Genomic DNA, 23,482 nt, shown 5'->3' with positions numbered 1-23,482 from the left:
CGGACACCAGTGGATCCTCCTTTAGACGCAGGTAAGTGAAATTCACCTGAACTTTGCGGCAAAAACTGAAACTTTTAGTGACAAATTAAAACTTATTCAGAGTCAGAGGCTTTGAAAATGTGACTGCACAGCTTTGTAATTTTCCAATAATATGAAATCCTTTGTGACTTTGATGCTGAAATGTCTCTGTTAATCACAGAAATACTTTTTAGAAATACAAATGAAAATCACACTGAAACTTTGCTGCTTGTTAACTCGTGTTAAATGTCACTTTTAAACAGATCACACTAGGAATTAAGTCATCTGTATTTTGAATGTTGTAGTATAATTAAAAGGGTTTAGGTTTATATATAAATAATCTACTAAACTTAAATGTAAAAAAAACAAGTGATCTCAACCCAGTCCTGAAACAGATACTTTTTGTTGTCAGACATTGTTGCCAAACGAGTTCCTCCACTTTGCACCCACCTCCACAACAGGGAGAGGTTGTTCATTCATTCATTCACTAATGAACCTAAATATTCACTTCCTGTGATACATTCTGTTGGTGCGTCATGTGTCTTTTTTGTCATATAACTATAAAACCTTTTAACAAGATGTTCTCCAGAGATCACTCTGTGTTGAAAGCCTATTTTAGCCTCAGTCTTCTCTTGTTCACATTTACTCTTTTCTTTCATCAGTGTGGAGCAGTCGCCAGGATGATCCCACTGGGTGAATTCAGAAACCTTGGCACAGAGCAGTCCTCACAATATCGGGTCCTGAAGCCGTGGTGGGATGTTTTCTCAGAGTACCTGTGCGTTGCTATGCTTATGATTGGAGTCTTTGGGTGCACCTTGCAGGTGAGGCGCCTACAAACCAGCCACTTTATGATCATGAGCTCTTAAATCCTTAAATGTTAGCCTGTGGGTGGACACAGATTTAACAAAATGATTATTTCTAACCTAACCTTCCCAAGGAGAATTAAAAAATGCATCACAATAACAGAATATGTTGTCCCCAAGTCTTACAGACATTCCTGTGTTATCTGACCTCCAAGCCAGACAAAAACACAAATTGTATAACTGAACTAACTTGTGCCTCTTGACCCACTTAAACAGGGATTCATCTGGCTAACCTGCTGCTTAATGTGTCTCTCAGCACCTGATTATCATTTCTGTGTTATGTTAAAATAGCTCAGAAGACAAGCAAAGAAATGAATATGTAATCAGTGGGGTTTTTTTCTTTGTTTGACCACTGTTGATAGGATGGTTGTGGGAAAGGTGTATGTGTTCATATCTTCATATTAGTACAATTTAATATACAGACATACATGACATGATTACAAAGAAACAGCATGGAGTAAAGATGAAGCAGAAAAGCAGTACATTGGGTCTTGAGGCAGCTGCTGTCTTAACTACTGTCTACAGGTACGACAGGTTGTTAGGAAGAAAGAAGAGGAAAAAGTTATTGATTAAGCTGTATGACAGCACATGCCATAAACACAGCACTGACATATGATCAACTTACAGTATATATATTTATATTCGACTCTTCAGCTTCTAAATGCTCCACTGTGAGCACCAGCTATCCGCTCACTCTGTCTGTCTGCTGTTTTATGCTGGCAAAAATCCCAATCAATTAGCTGAAAGACCCTGAATAGCTGTCTGGGTGATCATTTTTTGGGTTTGTATTGGATCAAATAGAGCATTTCATCAGATACAAAATAGAGATCTGGTGACTGTTGAGGTCATAAAGTATGATTCATATCATTTTCATTTGTTGTGTTTCTCCACTTGTTTACTGATGTTTTTCTTTTAATTGGTCACATATCTATATAAATGCATTCAAACTGTAGGAAAGATATGTTAATGTTGGAATTTCAGTATATTTATTTCATTTTCTTTTAACTGATTTAAAGAATAAGACTGCCAATTTTGTATATCTTTCTTATTGTCAACAAATCTCATGCAGAACAAAACCAACAATAAACTGATACTTCTTACAAGTAGCATACTGTATGTGACCAAAGCCTGATATATCTTCATTCATCTATGTTGTAGATCTCTGTTGTTGTTGTGAGCCAGACCACTGCACTGGGTGACATTGTCCTTCACCACAAAGAGTTTAGGCACTTTCATTTGTTTAGAAATGGCTCCAAAGACTCCAAACTCTAAAGGGAACTGTTTTCCTGCGCATGTGTAGCATGTGGTTTACAAGTAAGCTCTCCATGAGACTGAAAAGTGTGAAGGAAAATGTTATCCAGTGCAAGGGTGTGGCTCATTGGTGTGTTTTTAGTAGTTTTTGGACAACAATGGAGGTCTACGGCACAGAGGGATATGATATATTAGGATTTGTATACATGCACAATACTTGTAGTATGATGAGTTCATTGTTAATGTGGCTCTGATGATTTTATTGTCATGCATACCTTCAATTACATAACATAGATATTTTAGTGTCCTTTCTCTCTTTCCCCAATAATTCATTCATTTATCCATTCTCCACAGCTCACCCAAGACAAGATTGCGTGCCTGCCCAGTCCTTTCACCAGCCCAACACCTGAGGTAATTGACTGCAGCCACATCCGTACCTATGGTGAGAATGAGACTTGGGAGCACACGATGGTCAAACCCATGAGCCCCATCGTGCGGGAGGTGTTTGGTCGCAAGAACAACTTAGACATCCACCAGTACGTGTTTGTCAACCACTACTGCTATGAGAGATTTGTGCACTGGTATGCAAAGTACTTCCCCTACCTCGTTGTGATCCACACTATGATCTTCATGGTAGCAAGCAGTTTTTGGTTCAAGTTCCCTGGGACATCCTCAAAAATTGAACTCTTTGTCACCATCCTTGGGAAATGCTTTGATTCACCCTGGACCACAAGGGCCTTGAGTGAAGTTTCTGAGGAAAGAGGAGAAGAGAAATTAGTTAGTTGGAGGAGGAACACCATGTCAAAAGACTCCACAGATAAACGAGGAGAGGAGGAGGAGACTGTAGGGCTTCTTCGATCCTCCTCTGTCAAATCTAATCAAGAAAAGAAAATTCCAGAGCCTCAGTCAGCTGCCTCTGTGTTGGATAAAAAGGAAGGCGAGCAGGCCAAGGCTTTGTTTGAAAAGGTGAAAAAGTTCAGAACTCATGTAGAAGAGGCGGACCTCTTGTATATCATGTATGTGCAACAAACATCAATTAAAGTCTTTAAGTTTGTTTTAATCATCATCTACACTGCAGTACTGGTTCCAAACATTGAGATAGTGGTGCGCTGTTTGGTTCCACCTGAACTGACTGGTTTTGATATCTATTGCTGCAACCACAATAAAGCCCATCTTTTCTCTAAGCTTGCCTACTGCTATATCTGCTTTGTGGGAGTGTACGGACTTCTTTGTATCTATACCCTCTACTGGCTGTTCCATCGACCTCTGAAGGAGTACTCCTTCGAGCAAGTCAGACTGGAGACTGGAATTAATGACATACCAGATGTTAAGAATGACTTTGCGTTCCTCCTGCACCTTGTGGACCAATATGATGCTCTTTATTCTAAAAGATTTGCTGTCTTTCTCTCTGAGGTCAGTGAGAGCCGTCTCCATCAGCTCAACCTCAACTACGAGTGGACCGCCAAAAAGCTGCGTACTCGTCTGTCCAAGAATGCAAATGACCGGTTAGAGCTCCACCTGTCAATGTTGCCGGGGCTTCCTGACACAATCTTTGAGATTCCTGAGGTGCAATCACTCAAACTGGAGCAAGTTAAAAATGTCACCATCTCAGCCAGTGTGGCAAAGTTCGAGTCTCTGCAGGAGTTATCACTGATGTACTGTCCTGCAAAGCTCCAGCTGCCTGCCCTGAACCATCTCAAGGAAAATTTAAAGGTCCTGTGTGTAGCTTTTGAAAGTGTAGAAGAGGTGCCTTTGTGGATGTACAGCTTGCATGGGCTAGAAGAGTTACATCTGAATGGTCCATTAACTAATGAAGTGTCCCGAGGTGCCACTCTAGACTCCTTTCGAGAGCTTAAAGCGCTGAGAGTCCTTACTCTGCGCTCCAACCTCACAAAGATCCCACCCAGCGTTGCCGATGTTGCAACGCAGTTGCAACGTTTGTGCATCCATAATGAAGGCAGCAAGCTCCAAGCTTTCAGCAGCCTGAAGAAGTTAACCAACCTAGTCTCACTGGAGTTAGTGGGCTGCGGTTTGGAGCGCATCCCGAGTGCTGTCTTCAGCCTGAACAATCTGCAGGAGTTGGACCTCAAAGAAAACAAACTTACCACTGTGGAGGAGATTCTGAGTCTACAGCACTGCCGGCGTTTAGTGACACTACGACTGTGGCACAACAAAATCACTTACATCCCCGATCACATCAGCAAGCTCCACACCCTGGAGACACTGGATATCAGCTGGAACAAGCTGCGAAAACTTCCCTCTCGACTGTTCTACTGCACCAAGCTCAGACACCTCGATGTTTCCCACAACCAGATCACCACGCTTCCTCCTGAAGTGGGCATCCTGCAGGGCCTCCAGTTTTTCTCCGCTGCATTCAACTCTTTAGAGATGCTGCCAGAGGAGCTGTTCTCCTGTAAAAGGTTAAAGACGTTGGCTCTTGGAAACAACTGCTTGTCGTACCTTAGCTCCAGAGTGGCCAACTTGGCTCAGCTGGTTCGCCTAGAGATCAAAGGGAACCGTCTGGAGTCTCTACCAGTGGAGATAGTGGACTGTGTCCTGCTGACTCTCAATGGGCTGATAGTAGAGGACAACCTGCTGGATCTGCTGCCATCAGATGTACGCAGCAGGTTGAGTAATGGGTGAGTTTGCAGAGTGAAGGACTGTCATTGACTAATCTTTTCTCAGTGCAGCATGGTATTTTGACTTGCACGGAGAAAGAAAATATTAACAGAGGATTGATCAGTGCCATTAAGGGGACTATTTCATACAAAACAGAACAAAGGAGAAACTAACCAAAATCAACTAAACACAAAAGGATAACCACACACTAAGATAACTAAAATGTCGCACCTTTTTTGTGTGTGTTTCGTATGCATATGAATGATACATTTTTTAAATGTTTTGGATGATATTAAGTGACCTGTAAATACTGTCTCACTTCAAAAGTACTCTGTGGATGAGAAAAAGGGCTAAACGCTTTCACAAATATAAAACGTGATCTTCAAATTGTCATTGACCAGCATTTTTCATTCAGGCTGTTATTTACTGAATATTTTGTGGATTCTTCAGAGCACGAGGCAAGACTCTTTTTTTTTCATCAGTGCTGTATCCTGTTGGACAGGTTTATACAGCATGAGCATGGAGAACTGTTTCCCACACTTGAGTGGCTCATGTTGCTGCCTTTCAGGCACCAAACAAGTGGATGGAGAAAAAGCCTTTCAGTAGCAGTATAATGGGTGTTCATCTCTCTGTTTATATGTGCAGTCAAATGGAGAAAAGACTGAATTCATACATAGGATTATGAACTGAAGAGAAAAATAAAACTGTCTTTAAAATAAAATGCCTTTTGGATGAGTGCAGTGATGTCAGTGGTGATGGGTGACTCACTGATCTCTTCTTTTCTTTCCTACGCATTCTTTATAAATGTGCAGCTTCCCTTGAAAATTAACTTTTGCTTCTGTTTCTTCTGTTTTTACTACCTCATAAGAACAATCAAACATTTACAGTGAAATGTGGGAAACCTAGGATGATACTTCCAGACAATGAGAAGATGCATAGTTCCCTTAAGACATGGTGTTTATTACCCTAAAACTGCTAAATTGGAGGTCATTGCAGTTGCTCTTCTTTGCTTTTAGGATGAGGGGTACATTAGGTGCTTTTAATTAGGGTAAGTTCAGTCTCTGTCTCACTTTATTACTTTTTCTTTCTACATTTTCTTCTTACTCCGACAAACAAATGCACGCTTGTTTTCATTCTGATTTTTTTTTCTCGCATTCCTCTGTATTCCTCAGCAGCGGGTTTCCACTTTATCAGTCTGAACTGCAGTGTAGTCATGTTCTGGCATGCATGGATACAATGTTTAGGAACATACCTCAGTAATACTCAGACCTGCCCATATTGCAACACACCTCAAAGCCTATAAAAAGAACAAGGTTCTGTCATGTTTTGCACTATTTAGATGGATTTGAGTCATAGACTGTATGATTTGAGTAGAATAAATAGGGTCAGAGGGAGATGAAACAGTGTAAACTTCCAAAGATGCAGAGCCAAAATTGTAAAGCTAATGTCAAAATGCTCTGGCAATGATTTCCCTTTTTCTTTTTTTCTGTCCCCATTTTCACTACTGGTGTCAGTCAAGTATTAACCAGAAACCATGTGATTGTGTCATGGTGAATAAGGCTTGGCTGGAAGGAGGGTTGCCTTAAGGGGGCAGAGCTGACATCTTTACTTTGTGTGCTGAGTTGAGTGTGAAATACTTGTGGAGCGTGTTTTCAGGCCTGGTTATCTGAATGCAGTTTTTGAATTTGAATAGGAAAATGAGTATGGGCAGCTACTTCCTGCCATTTTTCTGTTCAGTTTCTCTTGTTCTGAAGTCTGTCCGGTTAAGATTCACTTCCTGTATGCTGTGATTGCCAGCAGCTTGATTATGTGAGTTGAAGCATGAATTTAAGTGTGGGAGTTTATGGTTTACAAAGCATATCATAGAGAATGATTCACCATTCAGATCATTCATTCATTTTCAGTACGATGTGAAGAAAGATGGTATCAAAGTTTATAACTTGTGAAATGTTTGATATTATTTTACCACTTTATGACTCTATTTTATGACTTTATTTTAAAACACCCATGAAGGAGAACTACTGTAGTTTCAAGGACAGGTTAGGATATGTTTAATAAGTTTAGTCTTTAAAAAAATATTAACCTATTCTCTAAGTTTTAATCCTTTTTCTTTTGAACGTGTCATTATTTTTCACAGTAGAAAGACATCAGCACTGCACCTAACTAACTGTTAATCTGCCATTTTTTTCTCAATTAAACAATTAATGTTTTGGTCAAGAAACCAGAGAACAGTGAAAAATATCAAAGTCATTACAATTTTGAACATGTTAAATGGTTTGTGAATGTATAATAAAGTTTTGCAGCTGTAGAAGTATTTTGTGCATGTTTTGTGAGTTTTGTGCACACATATTTGCACAAAATGTTTTGTAGCTGTTGAAATACTGTATTTTGCATATGTGTAACTAAAATTTGTGCAGGAATATTTTCAACAGTGAGGTTTCACAAAATCTGGGAGATAGACACACACATTTCCTACCTGTGTGTATCAAGATACAAGCTACAATTTACGAGAATGAATTTTTGCCCAGTTTTTACAGCTGAACCTAATTTGTCAAACACTGAGTCAATCTGTCCAATCAGAGGGTAGTTGGTTGTATTGCATTCATCCCCATGCAGGTTCTGAATTTTAATATGTACGACAGTGCAGGTTTTCCCACAACCCAGGTGGGTTTAATTGTACTTGAGGATGCTGTAGATAATAATGGTTAGTTGCAGTTGTGCAAATGTATATTTTCAAGTTAAGGATGGCTGCTTTATGTATCCAGAATAGAACAGTAAAATGTTTTGAGGGAAGTTAATGATTATCTGCGCATGTATCAAAGTAAAAGCATCAATGCTGCCAAGTGACTTTTCAAGTTGAAGGCAAATCAATAATGAAAACATGTACCATAATTACACAGATAAACATCAATGCTGGCCCACGTCTTTGCATTTTCAATTTTGTGGATTTAGGAAAGTCTAACACTGTAGAATTAAGAAGCTTCAGAATTTACTGTAGTGTATCTTTAGGTTGCAGGCCTTCAGTAATGATGACACTGGCCTTGCAAACACCTTGTAGCTGTCCACCCTGAAGTTTGATGATATGCTTTTACATGTTACTCGTATTCCTCAACTTTCCTGAAATAATCCTGCCACAGGTCAGTACTATAGCCATTATTTCAAACATTTTTGTGGCATCTTGGCATACTAATTTGCCAACTTTATCAAATACACTGTGCGTTACTTCATCACCACAAACTGTATAGGTTGTAGCTGCTGCAGTAGTGGGCCAATCACACGTATTAAATTAAAATTGACTGTAGGGTTTCTGTAGTGTTAGATTTCTTATTATGTTGTTATTCCTCATTTATGCCTAGACAGCCATTCATCTGATTAGTGAGTTCATGTTACGCTGCCAAAAAAAAAGTCTTATTAATGATCATGTAAAACAGAGTGCCCACCTATGAAGACCATGCATATTAATCTTATTCTGTTTCTTGAGAAAGGTGGGAGTGTGAGCATAGCAGGCGCTGTGAAAAATTGGGGCAGATGGTGTCAATGACCCTGGCGCTGAAGATCTTGCTCAGCGTGTAGGTCAAAAACGCAGAGAAATACAGCATTGAAGAGTAAATGCTACAACCAAGGACTAGAGACAAATCCAACACTGCTGCATATGAACACACATATTCCAGGAAGGAGTGTTGCACAGAGGATCAGGAATGACACCCAGGTAATAGCTGAGGTGCCAGGAACAGCAGAGAATAACTGACTGTATTTGCATGACAGTGTGAAACTCTGGGTCCTGGTCACTGATTTGTCATCCCAAATTGCTGTTTTTGGAGAATCTGATATCCAGAGTGTCACAGAAAGCAGTTTCTTGTGCTATTGGTTTGTTTGTTTGTTTGTTTTAAAAAGGGTATTATAGTGAATTGTTTGTTACACCATTGTGCCATTAACTTCTACTTTTACTAGACCTCATATGCCAAGAGAAAAAAGAAAAGTGGTTTTGAAATACTTTGAATCACTTTTCTCTTTTCAGGAAGCAGCAATGACAGTTTGACCAGAACTGCCAAATAGATTAACTGGGCAAACAATATTCATATGTTGTATGTATGACTCAACCACTCCTTGCACAGCAGTGGAGTCAGTGACACATTTTCATGCAATGCTGCTGATCTGTGTCTACAATGGCTCCTGAGTAATCAAGGCTGGTACAGAAGAATGCAAATCAAATTGCTTTTCATCATCTGGCCTTCTGGATCTAGGCCCTGATACCACTCATTTTATTACCACTTCACTCTAAACTTTTGGGATGGAGCTGAAATCTTTGGCCTCCTTCAGTATTTGAAATATGAGAACGATGATGCATGTCTACTAGCAAATGGGTGTTATTATGAGGTCACACAAAGCTGCAGATATGTCTGATAATACAGCGCTGCTCCTCACAGATGTATTTAGTAACTTCACACAAAGTGAGTTATTTACTTATTGGCACAAAGGAAGACCGGATATTGCTCCTATTAAAAAGATGTTAGAAATAAAACTTCACCATTATCAGTGGCAGCGCAACAAATAATGGTCATACAATAATATCAGCTGCTGATCCATCTGAAGATAAAGCTTGCTCAGAGAAATGTTTTCATAAGTATATTTGAATGGTTTGCCTAACAATGCTTACATTATAAAATCAAAAATGCAAAAGCAGAGCAACAGTATGTAATGCAGCCAAGTGATTTATTTGAATTCATCTTGAAAACTTCCTCGTCAGCATTGATGCTGCTACTTTGGTAACACTAGCAGACACTGGCTAACATCCCAAAGCTAGGTTATTGTGCTATTCTGGGTACATAAAGCTGCCTACCTGAACTTGAAAATATACATTTGGATAATTGTGTTCTGTACAATAACAGCACACTACAGTAACTGCAAGCTTAATACACAACACATTAAATGTTTACCATTATTTTCTACACATCCTAAAGTACAATTGGGAAAAGCTGCACTGTTATCCATCTTAAAATTCAGGTTGGACAGACTGAAACTACTGGTCCAGTCATAAAAAACAGGGTCAGTGTTGCATACACAGGTAGAAAATGTGTGTCTATCTCTCAGACTTTGTGAAACATAATGTTGAAAATATCCCTGCACAAATTCTAATTACACATACACAAAATATATCAAGAGCTACAAAAACTTTTTACACACTGTGCCAATGGTATGTGTGCACAAAAACCTTTTCACACATGTACAAAATATGCCTACAGTCGCAAAATATTAATGACCCTTATTTGTCCTTGTGGCTGAGCAGTATAAGACATTAATGGAGGTTTTGGCGGTGGCCATTGTTGCATGTCATCCCCCGCCTCTCTCCCTTCATTTCCTGTCGTCTCTTCACTGTCTACTATCTGAAGAGAAAATTCCCCCAAAAAAGGGATGAAAAAGTCTCCAATTACATACATTCAAACAGACGGGCATGTTAGACAGTTAATCCCTTTGTCATATTTTCTCAAAAAGGAGGAACAGTTCTGCCATCAGACACTTGACTCTAATCCCCCCCGCCCCCCCCCATCTTGTCATCATCATGTACTCCAAACATCTCTGTTTGTGTATGCTTGGCTACATGAGTAATCGGCTGACGCTGTTTTTTCTTGTCCACACCCACTATTTCTTGTTGCTTGCAAAGTTCTAACTTACCCAACCTGCAGAACAAACGAACCACAACGGTGTTTATTCAAGGAGTGTTTACACATCCAGCAGTACTCTCACACTGCTGCTCAGCAAAGTCAGGCAGCTCTACCTAGTGGTTGGATACATCCCTGTCTGACGCTGCTTTTTTTGCTCTCATGTTTATAACTGCTTTGTGACTGATTGAGTTGATACTGTGTGAGGATTAAAGCATTGTTTGTGGTTGTGTGTCTTTATTACACAAGATGAGGGTGTGGTAGCACCAAAGAAAGAGAAGCAGACTGCTGACCAGAAGGTTGACTGTTTCAAAACTGGCTGGGAAAATATGGGTGGGGAACATTCATATCTCTTTTCTCTCCTCTGACTGCTGAAGTAGCCTTGAGAGATGCATTTTACCTCCAACGACTACAGTAAAGTTATTCAAGTGGAAAAGGTTAGCCTGCGGCTCCAAGCAGGTGCCCATGTATGGATGGATATAAATTCAAAACAGAGGAGAAAACGTGAATGCGGAGTAAGGCTTTTAAATCTGGTGATGGAAGAAGTATTCATATACTCTATTAAAGTTAAAATAGCAAAACCACACAGTAAATTCTAAAAAAAAATTGTAAAAGTATATTTGTATAGTTATTTATGTAACTATCAAAAAAGCCAAGAAATGTCTTCTGTTGTTCCACCATCTTCTACTAATAAAATAAGCCGAACAAAAGGTTTTCTTCCTGAAACACAGCACAACGTTTCTTAAAATAATCATCTAGAAACATTAATTAGAAGTTAAAGACATTTTACTAAATAGTGCAGACATTAAATCATCATGTGAGGAGCAATAAAACAAAACAGACTTTGCCTTCAGTCTCATCTATGTGAATAAATGCACATAGATGCACAAATACTTATTGGGCTTTTGGGCTTCACTGTATTTGGAAATTATTATTTGTGTGTTTTTCTAACCCATTTTTTCTTTCTTTTTTTTGCATTACCATTATTTATCATTTTGACCATTAGTCATCACTGTAGCATCTATAAGACTTGAAATTTGATTAATTGAGATAGATGTTCAATAAAGTTTTAAAAAGACAGGAAAAGTATATTAGTATTATCATCAAAATGTACTTGAAGTATCAAAAGTAAAAGTTTTCATGAGTCTTGTGAGTGCTGTATTATTTTTAGTGACACTTTAAGTCCCTGGTTTGGCATTTATAAGCAGCATCTAAATGTTTATTACATGGTTTATAACACACTACAATATAGTAGTAGACAAATATAGGGACGTTTTAAAGTATTTATTATTGTACAGTATATATCAATAATTATAACTTCTCCTATGAAGACATATTATAGTGTTACAATGTTGTTTTACATACCAGCCTCCACTTCTGGATGTTATAGTTGTCGATAAGTATCAATAAATTCTTATCTGCTTACAACTTCATTACAGTGTGTTATAAACCATTTATTAACTGTTTATATACTGCTTGTAAATACTTATAATGAATTTAGAGTAAAGTGGCACCATTATTACTGTTGCATTATTGTATATTTTCATGTTGTAATTGAAGCTACTTTTAACTACTTCCTCTTTTGCTGTGTAGTTTAATGTATCAGAACAAATCATATATATTTCATATGTTGTATGTATGTTTCATATATTTTGTGTACAGTGGAGTAAAAAGTAAAATATAATTAGGTATAAAGTACTATAGTAATTTGACACCACTGTTGAAATCACACAGAAAGCTCAATTCTCCTGTCAAATAAATTCATAAATGAAGCAACAAAATATGGTTTAAGAGTAACGTTTCAGAGCACTTGAATGTGTTCCTGGAGAGATATGTTGTTACTGTGAGAAATACACATAAGCACATGTAACAGCACCGTAACATATGTACACGGTCTCTCTGTGACATCATGGGCCTCCCTCCACACAGTCAACTGAACTGTATCTCCTTTCTCTGCTTGAGAAGTTGGCTCGTGGCACACAAGCAAACAAAATACCCATTGTACCACGAGAGCCCTGAGCACAAACATTAGCAAACTGTGCCACCGTTACCTACAAGCCTCGACAAAACAGGGCCCTCATTCATTTTGAGTTTCAATCGAGCTATCTGTGTGACCTTTCAGAGGGTTTTCACTGTGCACTGCATACCAGTGTGGAGTCATTAGAAATGCCCTTGATGTATCACCTTGGGGAAGTGGCGGATACTTGAGTATGCATGTAATATAGTAAACAATGACCTAAAAGATTTGTCTCTTAAAGGAAACGGTCATTATGTATGTAAAGGAAAATGCTGTTAATGTGGTTTAGTAAAGATCGGTTTCACTTACACCAAAGCTGCACAAATCATATTATATAATTTAATTTGAGTTTATTGTAATGGAGCTATTCTTGTTCGCTCTGTGGAGTTTGTCAAGACTTAAAATAAAAAGGCAGGGCAACTACAGTAGGGTAAGTAGGATATTCTGTGTATCTCTCGAAAACAGAAGTTTCCATCCATTTTCCCTGATGACTTGCATATTTTAAGTGTGAGCAGTTTCACCATTATATACATTTTAAGCCTGAAGGAGGTCAAACTAAGTAAATCACCAGAATAAACTAGCCTGACAAATCAGAGTAAAGCAGAGGTAGGTTTTTAGCATACTTTTTATCCTGTTAATCATCTCACTATCCCAAAGTTTTACAGTGTAACCCTACATAATTATCTGCTTGCTGTTTCTAATCTGTATCCTGTCAGAAATTAAATTCATGTGAAAAATAGATAAACTCACCTCATTTTAGCTGTATGTTTTATACATCAGTGCCCTCTGCCATTTGGAAACAAAACTATGACTTCACATCTTCAAGTTCAACACTTTATTTTGTGCTTTCATCTTCAAATAGTAAAGTGAATAATTTCACTTTTGTTTTAAAAGTATCTGTATAAATAACATTTCAACAAGTCACAATAAATGTTGCTATTTACAAAGTCACGGGAATATTCAGTCCTATTCCAACAATAAATAAGAGTAAATTCAAATTCTAAGTACATCTACTTAAGAGAAACACAACTATGCAAAGCAATCAGGGTGCACCACTTCAAGTTTTGTAAATTAAAAAAAAACAACATAAAATGTATCAACTGTTACAATTCTTACACAATGGAAATAATTACAAAACACTGGGGGAACTATCTACAAATGTGCACTCCCAATTAATAGGGAAAACAGATATATATATTTGTATATAAAGGTGCCTAAATTGCACTGTGCAAAAGAGGTGTCTACTGTATATAGCCACCCATCCACTGACAATAAGCTGCCAAGACAATATGTCCTGTATCACATATTAATGCTGAGCCACTATTAACAAAAAAATAATCCTTTACACAGCAATGAATTCAAGTCACCAGGTTTGAAGCAAAAAGTGTGAAGTTCAGGTCACCTCGAAGGCACCCAGAACCCAGAAGTCGGACTAACTATGAATGTGAGCGAAAAGCAAGTCAATCATATCAGGCACACATGAAGCTCGGGCCACGTCTATCGCCGTCTGACCGCTGACGTTGGCGTGCTTCAGGTCGGACCGCGGTGCCAAGAACTCCACAACATCCCGGTGGCCTTCCCGGATGGCAATGTGGATAGGCAAGGTGCCGGTCTGGTCAGGGATGTTTACTGAAGCGCCGAACTCCACCAGAACCTGCACTGTGTCGAGGAATCCTGTACGGGCTGCATCATGGACAGGCGCTATCCCGTGTTTGTCCTGGACGTTGGGGTCTGCTCCTTTTTCCAACAGCATACTTGCAATCTTGGAGTTCCCCATCATCATTACCTGAGAGATATCGGGAAATGTGACAAGAACACATTTATTAATTTATTATGTTCAACATCTGGATTGAAATGATTTTTTTTTTTTACAGCCTGAGTATCTTCAATCCATATTCAGTATCATCTAGGTAGTAAATACAGTTAATGTCTGTGGTGTTGATATAATGTAAGGCTGCAACTCATGATCATTTTATTTAAAGATTCATGTCTTGCTTACTATCCTGATTTATCAATTAGCTTTGGGTCCATAAAAAGTCTGAAAATGGTCTGTCGTACATGACTAAATAAAGTAGGAAATATTCACATCTCAGCAGCTGGAATGTGAGATTTTGGACATTGTTTTCTTTAAAAATGACTCCAAACGACTCATTCAAGATCAAAATACTATTATTACTACTACTAATATTCAATAGTTGGTAACTAATCCATGAATCGGCTGTCTATAATGTGAACATATAACAACAGTTTTTTTGTGTTATAGGTGTTTCTAGAGCTGAAGCTATTAGTAATTTAATCAGCAACAACTTTGATAATCAATTAAACATTTAAGTTATTAATATTTTATTGCAAGTTAAATATATTTGGGCTTTTGGAGTGTTGGTTACAATACAATTTATAGAAGTAAACTTGAGACCTGGGAAATTGATTGTGGCATTTGACACTATTTTCTGATGTTTTAATTCAATTCAATTCAAAACACTCCCACTCCCCCAGGGGTAATTTAAAAGGCATGAGGAGCAGCATCATTAAAAAAGGACAAACAGAACATCAAACAACATAAAATCATATAAAGTGCTATAGTCAGTATTTTCAGTGAGCGTCACATTGGTTAATCAATCACTAATTCCATAATGTAAATAATATTTAGTTCCTCATTGATATATAGTCTAGACAAAATATTGAAACACCTCTCACAATTATGCAATGCTATTCAACAGCACTACAAACAGCAGTCTCCAAAATGAATCATGTCTAAAACAGATACAACAAAATCTGAACATTATAACCTGATGAAGTTAAGATAATATTCCAGGGCTGCATTACTGAACCTTCTAAACTGAGCTATGTCTATGTCCTCTTGCCATTTATTTCCAATGAGTCAAATAGTTAAATGTTTCTCATTTTGCTGGAGTTTCCTTGGTTTGCAGGGACAATCAGGCACTGTACTGTTAACTATGCCTTAAAAGGACAGGTTACACATTTGTTCAAATATGTCTTAAACAGTCAAGTGTCCATATGAATAGTGAAAGAGGTTTTCCTCACTGTGATCATTGCTGCTGTTCATACTAGATATTAAAGGTCCTCTTCAAATGTGCTTTCAATGTAAGTGATGCAGACAATATCAACAGTCTGTCCATACAGTCATGTTGTGTAAAAAAGCATTTAAAAAGTTTATCTGAAGCTTATATGAGGCTTCATCCGTCTGAGTTAGTCACATCATGTGGGTATCTGTCACTTTTACAGTCTTTTTAGCATTAAATTCCCTCTTTTTTGATTCCTCAGAGTGTTTTCCTGTTGAGCTGTGGTGGAAGTACAGTAACAAAAAGAGGAACTTTGGTTTTAAAAAGACTGTAACATTGAAAGATATTCTATTTGATTTGAATCATTTGGGCAGCTGATATTAGCTTCAGAAAACTTTTTAATACATTTTACACAGGAGGAGGACTGTGGATTTTGTCTGCCATCATTTACATTGTAAGTGCATTATGAAGGAATCATACTAATACCCAGTATGAACAGGAGGAATGATTACAGCTAGACAACATGTATCAGTGTTCATTTGGGCACCTGATTGTTGTTTTAAGACAGACTTGAACAAATGTGAACCTACCCGTTTAACACAGGGAGTTATAACACAATGTTTATGTACCGTATGTGCCAAGAGGAGGAGAAAGAGGAGACGCGTCTGTAACCGAATAATACAGAATATGTATGTGTTGAGTGAATACACAGATGAGTATGGATCAGTAGTCCTCACCTGTAGCGCAGTCCTGCCAAATTCATTGACAGTGTCAGGATGCACCCTGCACTCCTCCAGGATCCGCTGCACCTCGGTCGTGCTCCCTTTGGCTGCTGCCGCCGTCAACGCTTTACCGGCATCCATCTGACTAAGGACCATTATAGTCTTCCTTTGTGCCTGTTCAGTGGGAGATGTACAACAGTGAACAACGGGCACCTCAGAGTAAACGTCAAGATGAAGGGAGAAGAAACGACGTTGTTTTTTCAGGAAGATTAACGTCTGCTACAGCTAGCTGCTGCTGCTACTACCACAGCATCCGGCTAGCTTCAGTTCCCCATTGACGCCATATTAACTGACTCGGTTACCGTAATGTTGCATCAGGTCGTTTAAACAAATAGTACGTTTTATCAACAAAGCTCCCTCAAACCAAAGTGTAATTGCTACCGAGAGCTATGTTATGTCAACTGAACCTCACAGACGGTTAGCACCCATGCTAGCTGCTAACATTAAAAACGGGAGGGCAAACGCTTTGAAGCCTACCTTACCTTGATCGGTTCACCAAGATCCACAACGTCGCCAAGCTGTCCCAACCCGCTCACTCTCTCTCCAAAGACCGGTAACTTTTAAATAATATCCAAGCAGGGAAGGTTTATCAACATTAGAAAATACATTTGCGCGCTGAGATCTACACAGCGGCGTCTCCTGACTACAATTTACAAACATTGGGCAGAACACGCGTTGACCAATCACAGTGCGCCTGGAGGCGGTCGCTCTTCCTTATATGGTTAAAGAGGTGGAGCTACAACTCTGTTACTACACTATCACCGTGGCAACACCAGCGGCTGACCAATCAGAGCGCGTAGCGAAGAAAGCGGGCGATTCGTATATGTTGTTGTCATCAAAGGCAGTTCATTCACATTTCTGACCTTTTAGTAGTAGATCTCCAGACGCAAGTGTGGAAAAAAGGCGGGTGTAGGTTTTTAATTTTGGGCGGAATTTAGTGACTGTGATTGCACAATGCATAACTACAATGTCAAGACAAAATCTTCACTTATAAGGTGGTGCAAACTTGTGAATAAACAACAAAAGGATACAAGAAACTGACAAAATTGTTTAAAAGTAATAATAGGATCAGACATTTAAATTATTATTAATTATTAGCAATGGTCTATTAATCAAAAAACACAAGTCATGTTCAACACATATTTCATAAAACAAGATCAGTGACATTTAAATAGAGAAGGTGAAATTTGAAGACATTCATTCAGTCCAGTTATTAAAGTGATCATTTGATGCTCCTCTGGAAGTCATATACAGTATCCCCTCAGGTTTTACACATTGGTCCGCAGCTGGTAATCTGAATTGAAAGACAGCAAATGTGAAGACAAATATTAAATTAAAATGTGAGTTAGTATCTATAGCCACATGCATTGAACCACTTGCTTAAACAGTACACATATGTCCAAAGTCAGTATGTCTTGTAATTTTGAGGTCTAATGGAAAATTAACTACATACCTCCACTCTGTGTAATGTAGCGGACCCACGGTAATGCCTGGTAACCACTTTTTTCTATGATCTTCATATATCGCACCTAGTGAAGAAGAGTCAGTTGCATAAGACACTCAACTTGTTGAGGCAAGAAACATAATGTGTATCCTCAAATCATCTTTAGTTTAATTTGCCAGTCTAAACACAGAATATCAGGTCTTACGAGACCTGACTTGACAGTCCACGTGCTGTAAACTGCAAACGCCCAATGCAAATCTGTGATTATCTCAGGTGATTGTAAAGCTTTAATCACCCATACTCATTTTGACATAATATACACGCTGTGACATGTTTCAGATTCAGTAAAAATGTGTTTTGCATGCAGCTGGACTAATACTAACACAGGTAATAACCTTATTTGACACTTACAGCATAAACACATAAACCTGTGTGCATACATACCTGTATTCCTGAGACTGTGAAGTATGGGATTTCAAATTTGACAGTTATGGGAGGTTTGCCCTCCATCTCATCCTTCTCCACACTGGGCAGACCAAAGTGAGCCCTCATTAGAAACTCTTTACCTCCCTAAATAGATGGACAGTTGGATTACACAAAGACACAGATAAACCGAAATAATAGCCATTATATAAAGTAATGTAATTTGAATCTAAAGCTGTTAACATTTTTATTTTTCAGTCTCTTACAGGGAAAGACTTGATGGTCCACACCACCAGGTTCTTCTCAGGCACATATTTAGCATTTCCTGTGCTGGTTTTGAACTTGGGTGAGTCAGCATCACTGGGGACAGGGACCCTCACCTCCACATTATTTGCCACAGACTGTTTTTTAAATTGTCCCTTTGCCTAAAAAATACAACAGAAGACAACTTGAATTAGCCTCCATGTGGCTCAGTTCAAGGTTGCAATCACATCAGGAATATTTTTTGCTGATTTCATTCTGATTTTCTTGCTTTAACAGTTTTTGGTAAAATCATGCATCACTGGTGATACAGTACTAGTGATTGTTGCCTTTGTAATTAAAAATACACAAAATTCATCACCTTAACCATGATTTCCACTCGACTGTGAGAGAATTTCTCTATGACTGACTCGATCCATATCAGCGGTTTAACCTGTAACAATCAAAACAGGATAAAAAATACTGTCTTAGGTTACATATGCATATGATTCTGCCATTAGTATAACAGGTTGACAATACTGTATGTAGGACAAGCAGTGATATTCATATTCTAACTTTCTTCATTGAACACACGTTACTTTGGCTTAAAGCATCCATCAAAAGTAATATATATTCATGTGAGGCATAAATATATAAAGAGCAATAGTCAATCATAGCTTTCACTGTATTATATGTTTATATATGGTTTGTACAGACGGGTTTATTGAATTGTCCTTTTGTTCTGTTTCTATTTTATCTACATTTTTAGTGAGGGCTCCAATCTAGACATTTCTTTAAAAAGTAAAAAAACTGAATACTTAAATCATTTGGTCATTCTATGTAGCCCTTTACTTATAGACCTCATTCTTTGTGCCGGGGTTTTGAGACATTTGAACAGTTTTGGGACATAATCAAAGAGATACAGTTCTCTTGTTTCATCTCAGAAATTACTGTTAACTTATTTTTTCAAAGGTTTGTTTCTAATTAACACTAATTATTTGTTTTGAGCTCAGGTGTACCTTTTAATGATGTCACTGATGACTGCCATCAGGTAATGCAGTAAGGCCGTATCTGACACTTGTGTTTTACTTGCCTTGAATAAGATAAGGTGTGATCGAAACAATGGTAATATGATTCAATAATTTGAGCTGGTCATAGTGTGCCATGACCAGCACCTAATTTTGGTTCACCAGACCTATCATACTTTTATTTGACATTAATTGGCACATGGTTATTATGGCACATGGCACATGGTTATATACAAGTTATTATGTAGAATTTGTACAAGGTACTGAATTGGACTAACATGAGTGTTGATGCGGTAGGACATGAGTTCAGATTCCCCATCTGGAGGGATGAAGGAGATCGTTCGGTCACTGTCAAAGCGCGAGAGACGAACGCACTGGTGGAACTTCACATCCTCCATCACCACTGTCTTCCCCTTGTCACCTGAACACATAACAACACAAACAACGTCAGTTTCTTGTCAAAACTAACACAGACAGATTTGGTGCATATCCATCTAAGTAACTGGATTGATAATAGGGATGAAAAGAGACTGCATATGTACGTCCAGTGAGGGCAAAGAGCACTCGATCGTTGAGGCCCAGCCGCAGTTCAGGCATCCCAGACAACATAGTCTTCAACTTGATGCTACCGACAATGTCACTGCTCATCACACTGCCGTTAGCATTCACCTGAACAAACCACACAGGGAGGTGAATAAATCAGTCAATTAAATCAAGTATTAAGCAGAGAAACCCTACCCCTAAACTATACCATAAAATATAGTATAACATTTAACTACCTACTACAATAAGTTGTAAGTTAAGAAGCAGCTATAGGACCAAGTGTTACAATGTTACAGTGCTTACTAATATACTGAATACTATACTATCATATTTACCTGCTTTACAAAAAAAATCTCACACTACCTGGTCAATTGTGATGTTTTACGCATTACAGAATTAGCTCCAATTGTAAATAATAACACATTTTAGAATTAATTCAGGAATTTGGTGACACCACAAATGTACCATCTATTCTATTACATATCAAGTATGCAAAATGCCATCGTACCAGTACGTTGATGGACTCGATGACATCAATAAAGACCTCGTTCTTCTTGTATTTGATACCCTCAGACCTCCAGGAGACGGCGTTGGTGACTGTTGTGGGCACCTTGCTCTTTGCCACTTCAAGCTTGGCCCCTTCCTGAGTAATGTATCTGCAGGAGAGGATGTGATATGAAGTAACCTGCTGTGATGCAACACTGCTCTCATATACACTGTAGATACTTTATCTATGTGCATGTGTGCATGTCTCACTCCTGCAGGATCTTGCTGTCAGTAGTCTGAGGGAATCCAAAGTCCATCAGCTCATCCAGTAGCTCGTACACAACCACAAAATTATCCTGAATGCTCTCCTCCTCCAGCTCTTTGAAGTACTCTGTGAACACCTGCATGATACGCACAACAGACATCAGCCTTATCTTTTCTGGCTCTGAGTAACTGCCAATTTTCACTTTGGATTATTGGTATCTTTGAGTGCTATGTTCCATTGGCTCTTCATATAAACACTGTTTTTCTTTGGAAACTTGAATTGTGAATCACCACTGTGTGTAATTGCACATACTTCGACTACTTTGTAGAGAAATGAGTACACAAGGGAGGCATTGGAGTTCTTGTTTGTGATGGCAACCACTGTGCAGAAGTCAGGTTAGGGAGAAATGTACACATTCATGTGTTGTTACAGTTAAAATAACAATTACTGTTCACTTCAGTACATTTTAACCCTAAATTGAACTCATAGGATTCATTTTTTAGCTTATTACATGTACATAACGATTCTGGCCTCATTAATTAGTGTGTGACCACGACGTCCAGTATAAGGATACAGTACAGGTTGCTGTGTTTGATCCACATGAAGTGAACACTGCCATGTGACATTACAGGACTGACAAGGCCTTCCTCTTCATGTTGCATGAGTAAAGGCATGAAGTGGTCAATCTCCGCCATGTCCACATCGCCTTTGTAGTTCCGACATATCAACACCTTCGCAGGGAAAGAAACATCACATGGTTATTAGACAAGCCTATGTTCAACTGACTATGGTTGTTACTGGTCACAGAAGAGAATACTACCTTTATAGTACAGATTTCTAACCATTAGTGGTGTGTAAAATGAAAATAAAGGGACTAAAACAGAAACTAATATCATTTAGCAATTGTGATCCTCCACCAACCAGTTAAGTTGCAGTTTACATCCATGTCTGTCCAGACTCATAATATTTGTAGTGAAGACTTTGGAAGGAATTACATTTAAAAAAAGTTTTTTCTTTGTATGTGTTTACATGCTTGGCCAATAAAGCTGATTCTAAACACAACAGTTGTAGCCATGACAGTAAACAGCTTCAGATATGGATCTTTTTTTTAAAAAGGAGCTTGCAGTCGTTTCTTTATTATCATCATTATCAATCACAATATGCAATTAAGTAGGGCTGCATCTAATGATTAATCTGACCATTATTCTCCCAGGTTGGCCAATAAAAACAAGTTCCCAGGTCTCAAATCGCTTGTTTTTCAATACAAAACCATGAAGGTATTTTGTTTACTGTCATGAAAGACTTAACAAGCCTGCAAATATCGGAGTTTGGGGAGCTAGAGGAAGTCAATTTTAAAAATTTTGGCTTAAAAATCACTAGCAACAAAATGTTTTCCAATTCATTTTCTCATGGCTGACAATGTCAATTAATTCAATTATATTGTTTTAATTCTGATGGTGATTCTATGTTATCTTTATCACATGCAAAAAAGAGATGTATAAAGAGAGGCAGGTGAGCTTTGATACAATTAACTTAAATATTTCAGTGGGGCAATAATTTTGTGAAAATTAAATATAGGTTGCTTAGGATACCTTCTGATTTACAATAATAGTAATTACACAACTAAGAGGGGAACCAGTTCTGTCACAAACTCCTGGTAGTTTCCATACTCTCTTCACTTGAAAAACAATGATGTGCTCAATTACAACTGAAAGATAAGAGAGATGCAAAACTGGTCAAACCTGACAACCTCAGATTATATCCCACTGTGAGTTTTAAAAACAGCATGTTGCCTACATCAGGTCAAATGAAAAGGGCTCATGATGTGTTACTATACAGATCACACACAGGACATCTGAAACCATGTGTGCTTCTCTTTTCTCTGCAGCACTGACCCGTGTGTCAGGTTACATTTTCTGTTTAGAAAGAGGAGGATGATTTTGTCATGCAGTGTGTCAACAAGATAAAATACCATGACTGAAGGCTACAGACAGGTGTACAGGTGCAGCGACACGGTTGGTCACTTTCACTGTTTAGTGGCATGTCGTTATTAGAGGCTGAAACCTGTATTTCCACTGAAAGACCTGTATCCGGAAGTAATGGGAATAAAGGCCAATGAATGAGTCTGCGCAAACTCTTAATGAATTTTTAACGACGCAGAGGCTATTCATGTTTAACAAGTTAAAGCAACAGTTAAAAACTTCACATGAACAGTGTAAAAGGGGAAGCAGTTTTTGCGATTTGATAAACTATCGCTGAAATAAAGCCATATACAGTCACATAAATGTTGACCAGTGTTGTGAAGTAGTAGTGGTGATCCTACCTTCCCCTTCAGATCCAGCACAAATATAGCGGAGGCAGACATTGTGTTTACCCACAGGATCAATAAAGCGCACTTAAACACAAACACACAAACTCAGTTTAAAAGTTGAACTCAAGTCTTAACTGCTTTCAATATCGCTTCGCCATCCAGACGGAAGACATGCTACAGCCTAAGGTGATCATGGACTCCAGCGTTTCTTTTCCTGAAGGTGCCGTGACGTCATCACACCAGGTGAAACATTCACCAGAGTTGCCCTCACCTGAGCACAAGAGGAGGTGGAAGATGTGCCGTCCTATTTGTCCGCCAGAGGGAGCTACAGACACACAAATTAAACCAGGGCGAAACTGAGCTGCATGACCTTTGGATCATGTTGATGTTGTTGGTCCATCTTTGATTTGTAGCTACAGAGTTTATCTTGCTTTTTCTCTTAAATGGGAACATTTAAGAGAAAAATGTAAAAAAAAAATACAACTTAAACAGTTAACACAACCCTTAAG

At 38.4% G+C, this 23,482-nt stretch overlaps 3 protein-coding genes across 3 annotated transcripts; 1 reads left to right on the top strand and 2 right to left on the bottom strand.

The window, feature by feature from the left end:
- The first annotated feature begins 698 nt into the window (after positions 1 to 698).
- si:zfos-323e3.4 (volume-regulated anion channel subunit LRRC8C) lies at positions 699 to 4,775 on the top strand. The gene is made up of 2 exons (XM_053328838.1): positions 699 to 839; positions 2,487 to 4,775. The coding sequence occupies exons 1-2, from the start codon at positions 699 to 701 to the stop codon at positions 4,773 to 4,775; spliced, it is 2,430 nt and encodes an 809-aa protein (XP_053184813.1).
- Positions 4,776 to 13,478: 8,703 nt separating this feature from the next.
- cdkn2d (cyclin-dependent kinase inhibitor 2D (p19, inhibits CDK4)) lies at positions 13,479 to 16,766 on the bottom strand. Its single transcript, XM_053329057.1, has 3 exons — positions 16,716 to 16,766; positions 16,189 to 16,347; positions 13,479 to 14,214 (listed from the first exon to the last, which is right to left on the bottom strand). Exons 2-3 carry the CDS (start codon positions 16,327 to 16,329, stop codon positions 13,861 to 13,863), a joined length of 495 nt encoding a protein of 164 aa, XP_053185032.1. The 5' UTR covers positions 16,330 to 16,347; positions 16,716 to 16,766; the 3' UTR covers positions 13,479 to 13,860.
- A 406-nt stretch (positions 16,767 to 17,172) lies between these two features.
- ap1m2 (adaptor related protein complex 1 subunit mu 2) lies at positions 17,173 to 23,147 on the bottom strand. The gene is made up of 12 exons (XM_053328953.1): positions 22,986 to 23,147; positions 21,237 to 21,393; positions 20,975 to 21,042; positions 20,668 to 20,798; positions 20,420 to 20,567; positions 19,911 to 20,037; positions 19,647 to 19,789; positions 18,723 to 18,794; positions 18,367 to 18,525; positions 18,122 to 18,247; positions 17,687 to 17,762; positions 17,173 to 17,527 (listed from the first exon to the last, which is right to left on the bottom strand). Exons 1-12 carry the CDS (start codon positions 23,025 to 23,027, stop codon positions 17,502 to 17,504), a joined length of 1,275 nt encoding a protein of 424 aa, XP_053184928.1. The 5' UTR covers positions 23,028 to 23,147; the 3' UTR covers positions 17,173 to 17,501.
- Positions 23,148 to 23,482: the final 335 nt, after the last annotated feature.

This window comes from Scomber japonicus, chromosome 2 (assembly GCF_027409825.1).
Source record: "Scomber japonicus isolate fScoJap1 chromosome 2, fScoJap1.pri, whole genome shotgun sequence".
In the NCBI taxonomy this organism is placed as follows: Eukaryota; Metazoa; Chordata; class Actinopteri; order Scombriformes; family Scombridae; genus Scomber; species Scomber japonicus.
Note: the sequence above shows the minus strand (reverse complement) of the source record. Positions and strands in the feature narration are given on the sequence as shown.

Bases quoted from the DNA above. Each gene is read 5' to 3' on its own strand.
- ap1m2 (XM_053328953.1), bottom strand. From the start codon at position 23,027: ATGTCTGCCTCCGCTATATTTGTGCTGGATCTGAAGGGGAAG. The intron at 20,568-20,667 runs GTGAGACATGCA...CCTCTCCTGCAG, and splicing joins GACAGCAAGATCCTGCAGGA to ATACATTACTCAGGAAGGGG. The intron at 17,763-18,121 runs GTATGTATGCAC...CTTCTTCACTAG, and splicing joins TCACAGTCTCAGGAATACAG to GTGCGATATATGAAGATCAT.
- cdkn2d (XM_053329057.1), bottom strand. From the start codon at position 16,329: ATGGTCCTTAGTCAGATGGATGCCGGTAAAGCGTTGACGGCGGCAGCA. The intron at 14,215-16,188 runs GTGAGGACTACT...GATATCTCTCAG, and splicing joins TTGGCAGGACTGCGCTACAG to GTAATGATGATGGGGAACTC.
- si:zfos-323e3.4 (XM_053328838.1), top strand. From the start codon at position 699: ATGATCCCACTGGGTGAATTCAGAAACCTTGGCACAGAGCAGTCCTCA. The intron at 840-2,486 runs GTGAGGCGCCTA...CATTCTCCACAG, and splicing joins TCTTTGGGTGCACCTTGCAG to CTCACCCAAGACAAGATTGC.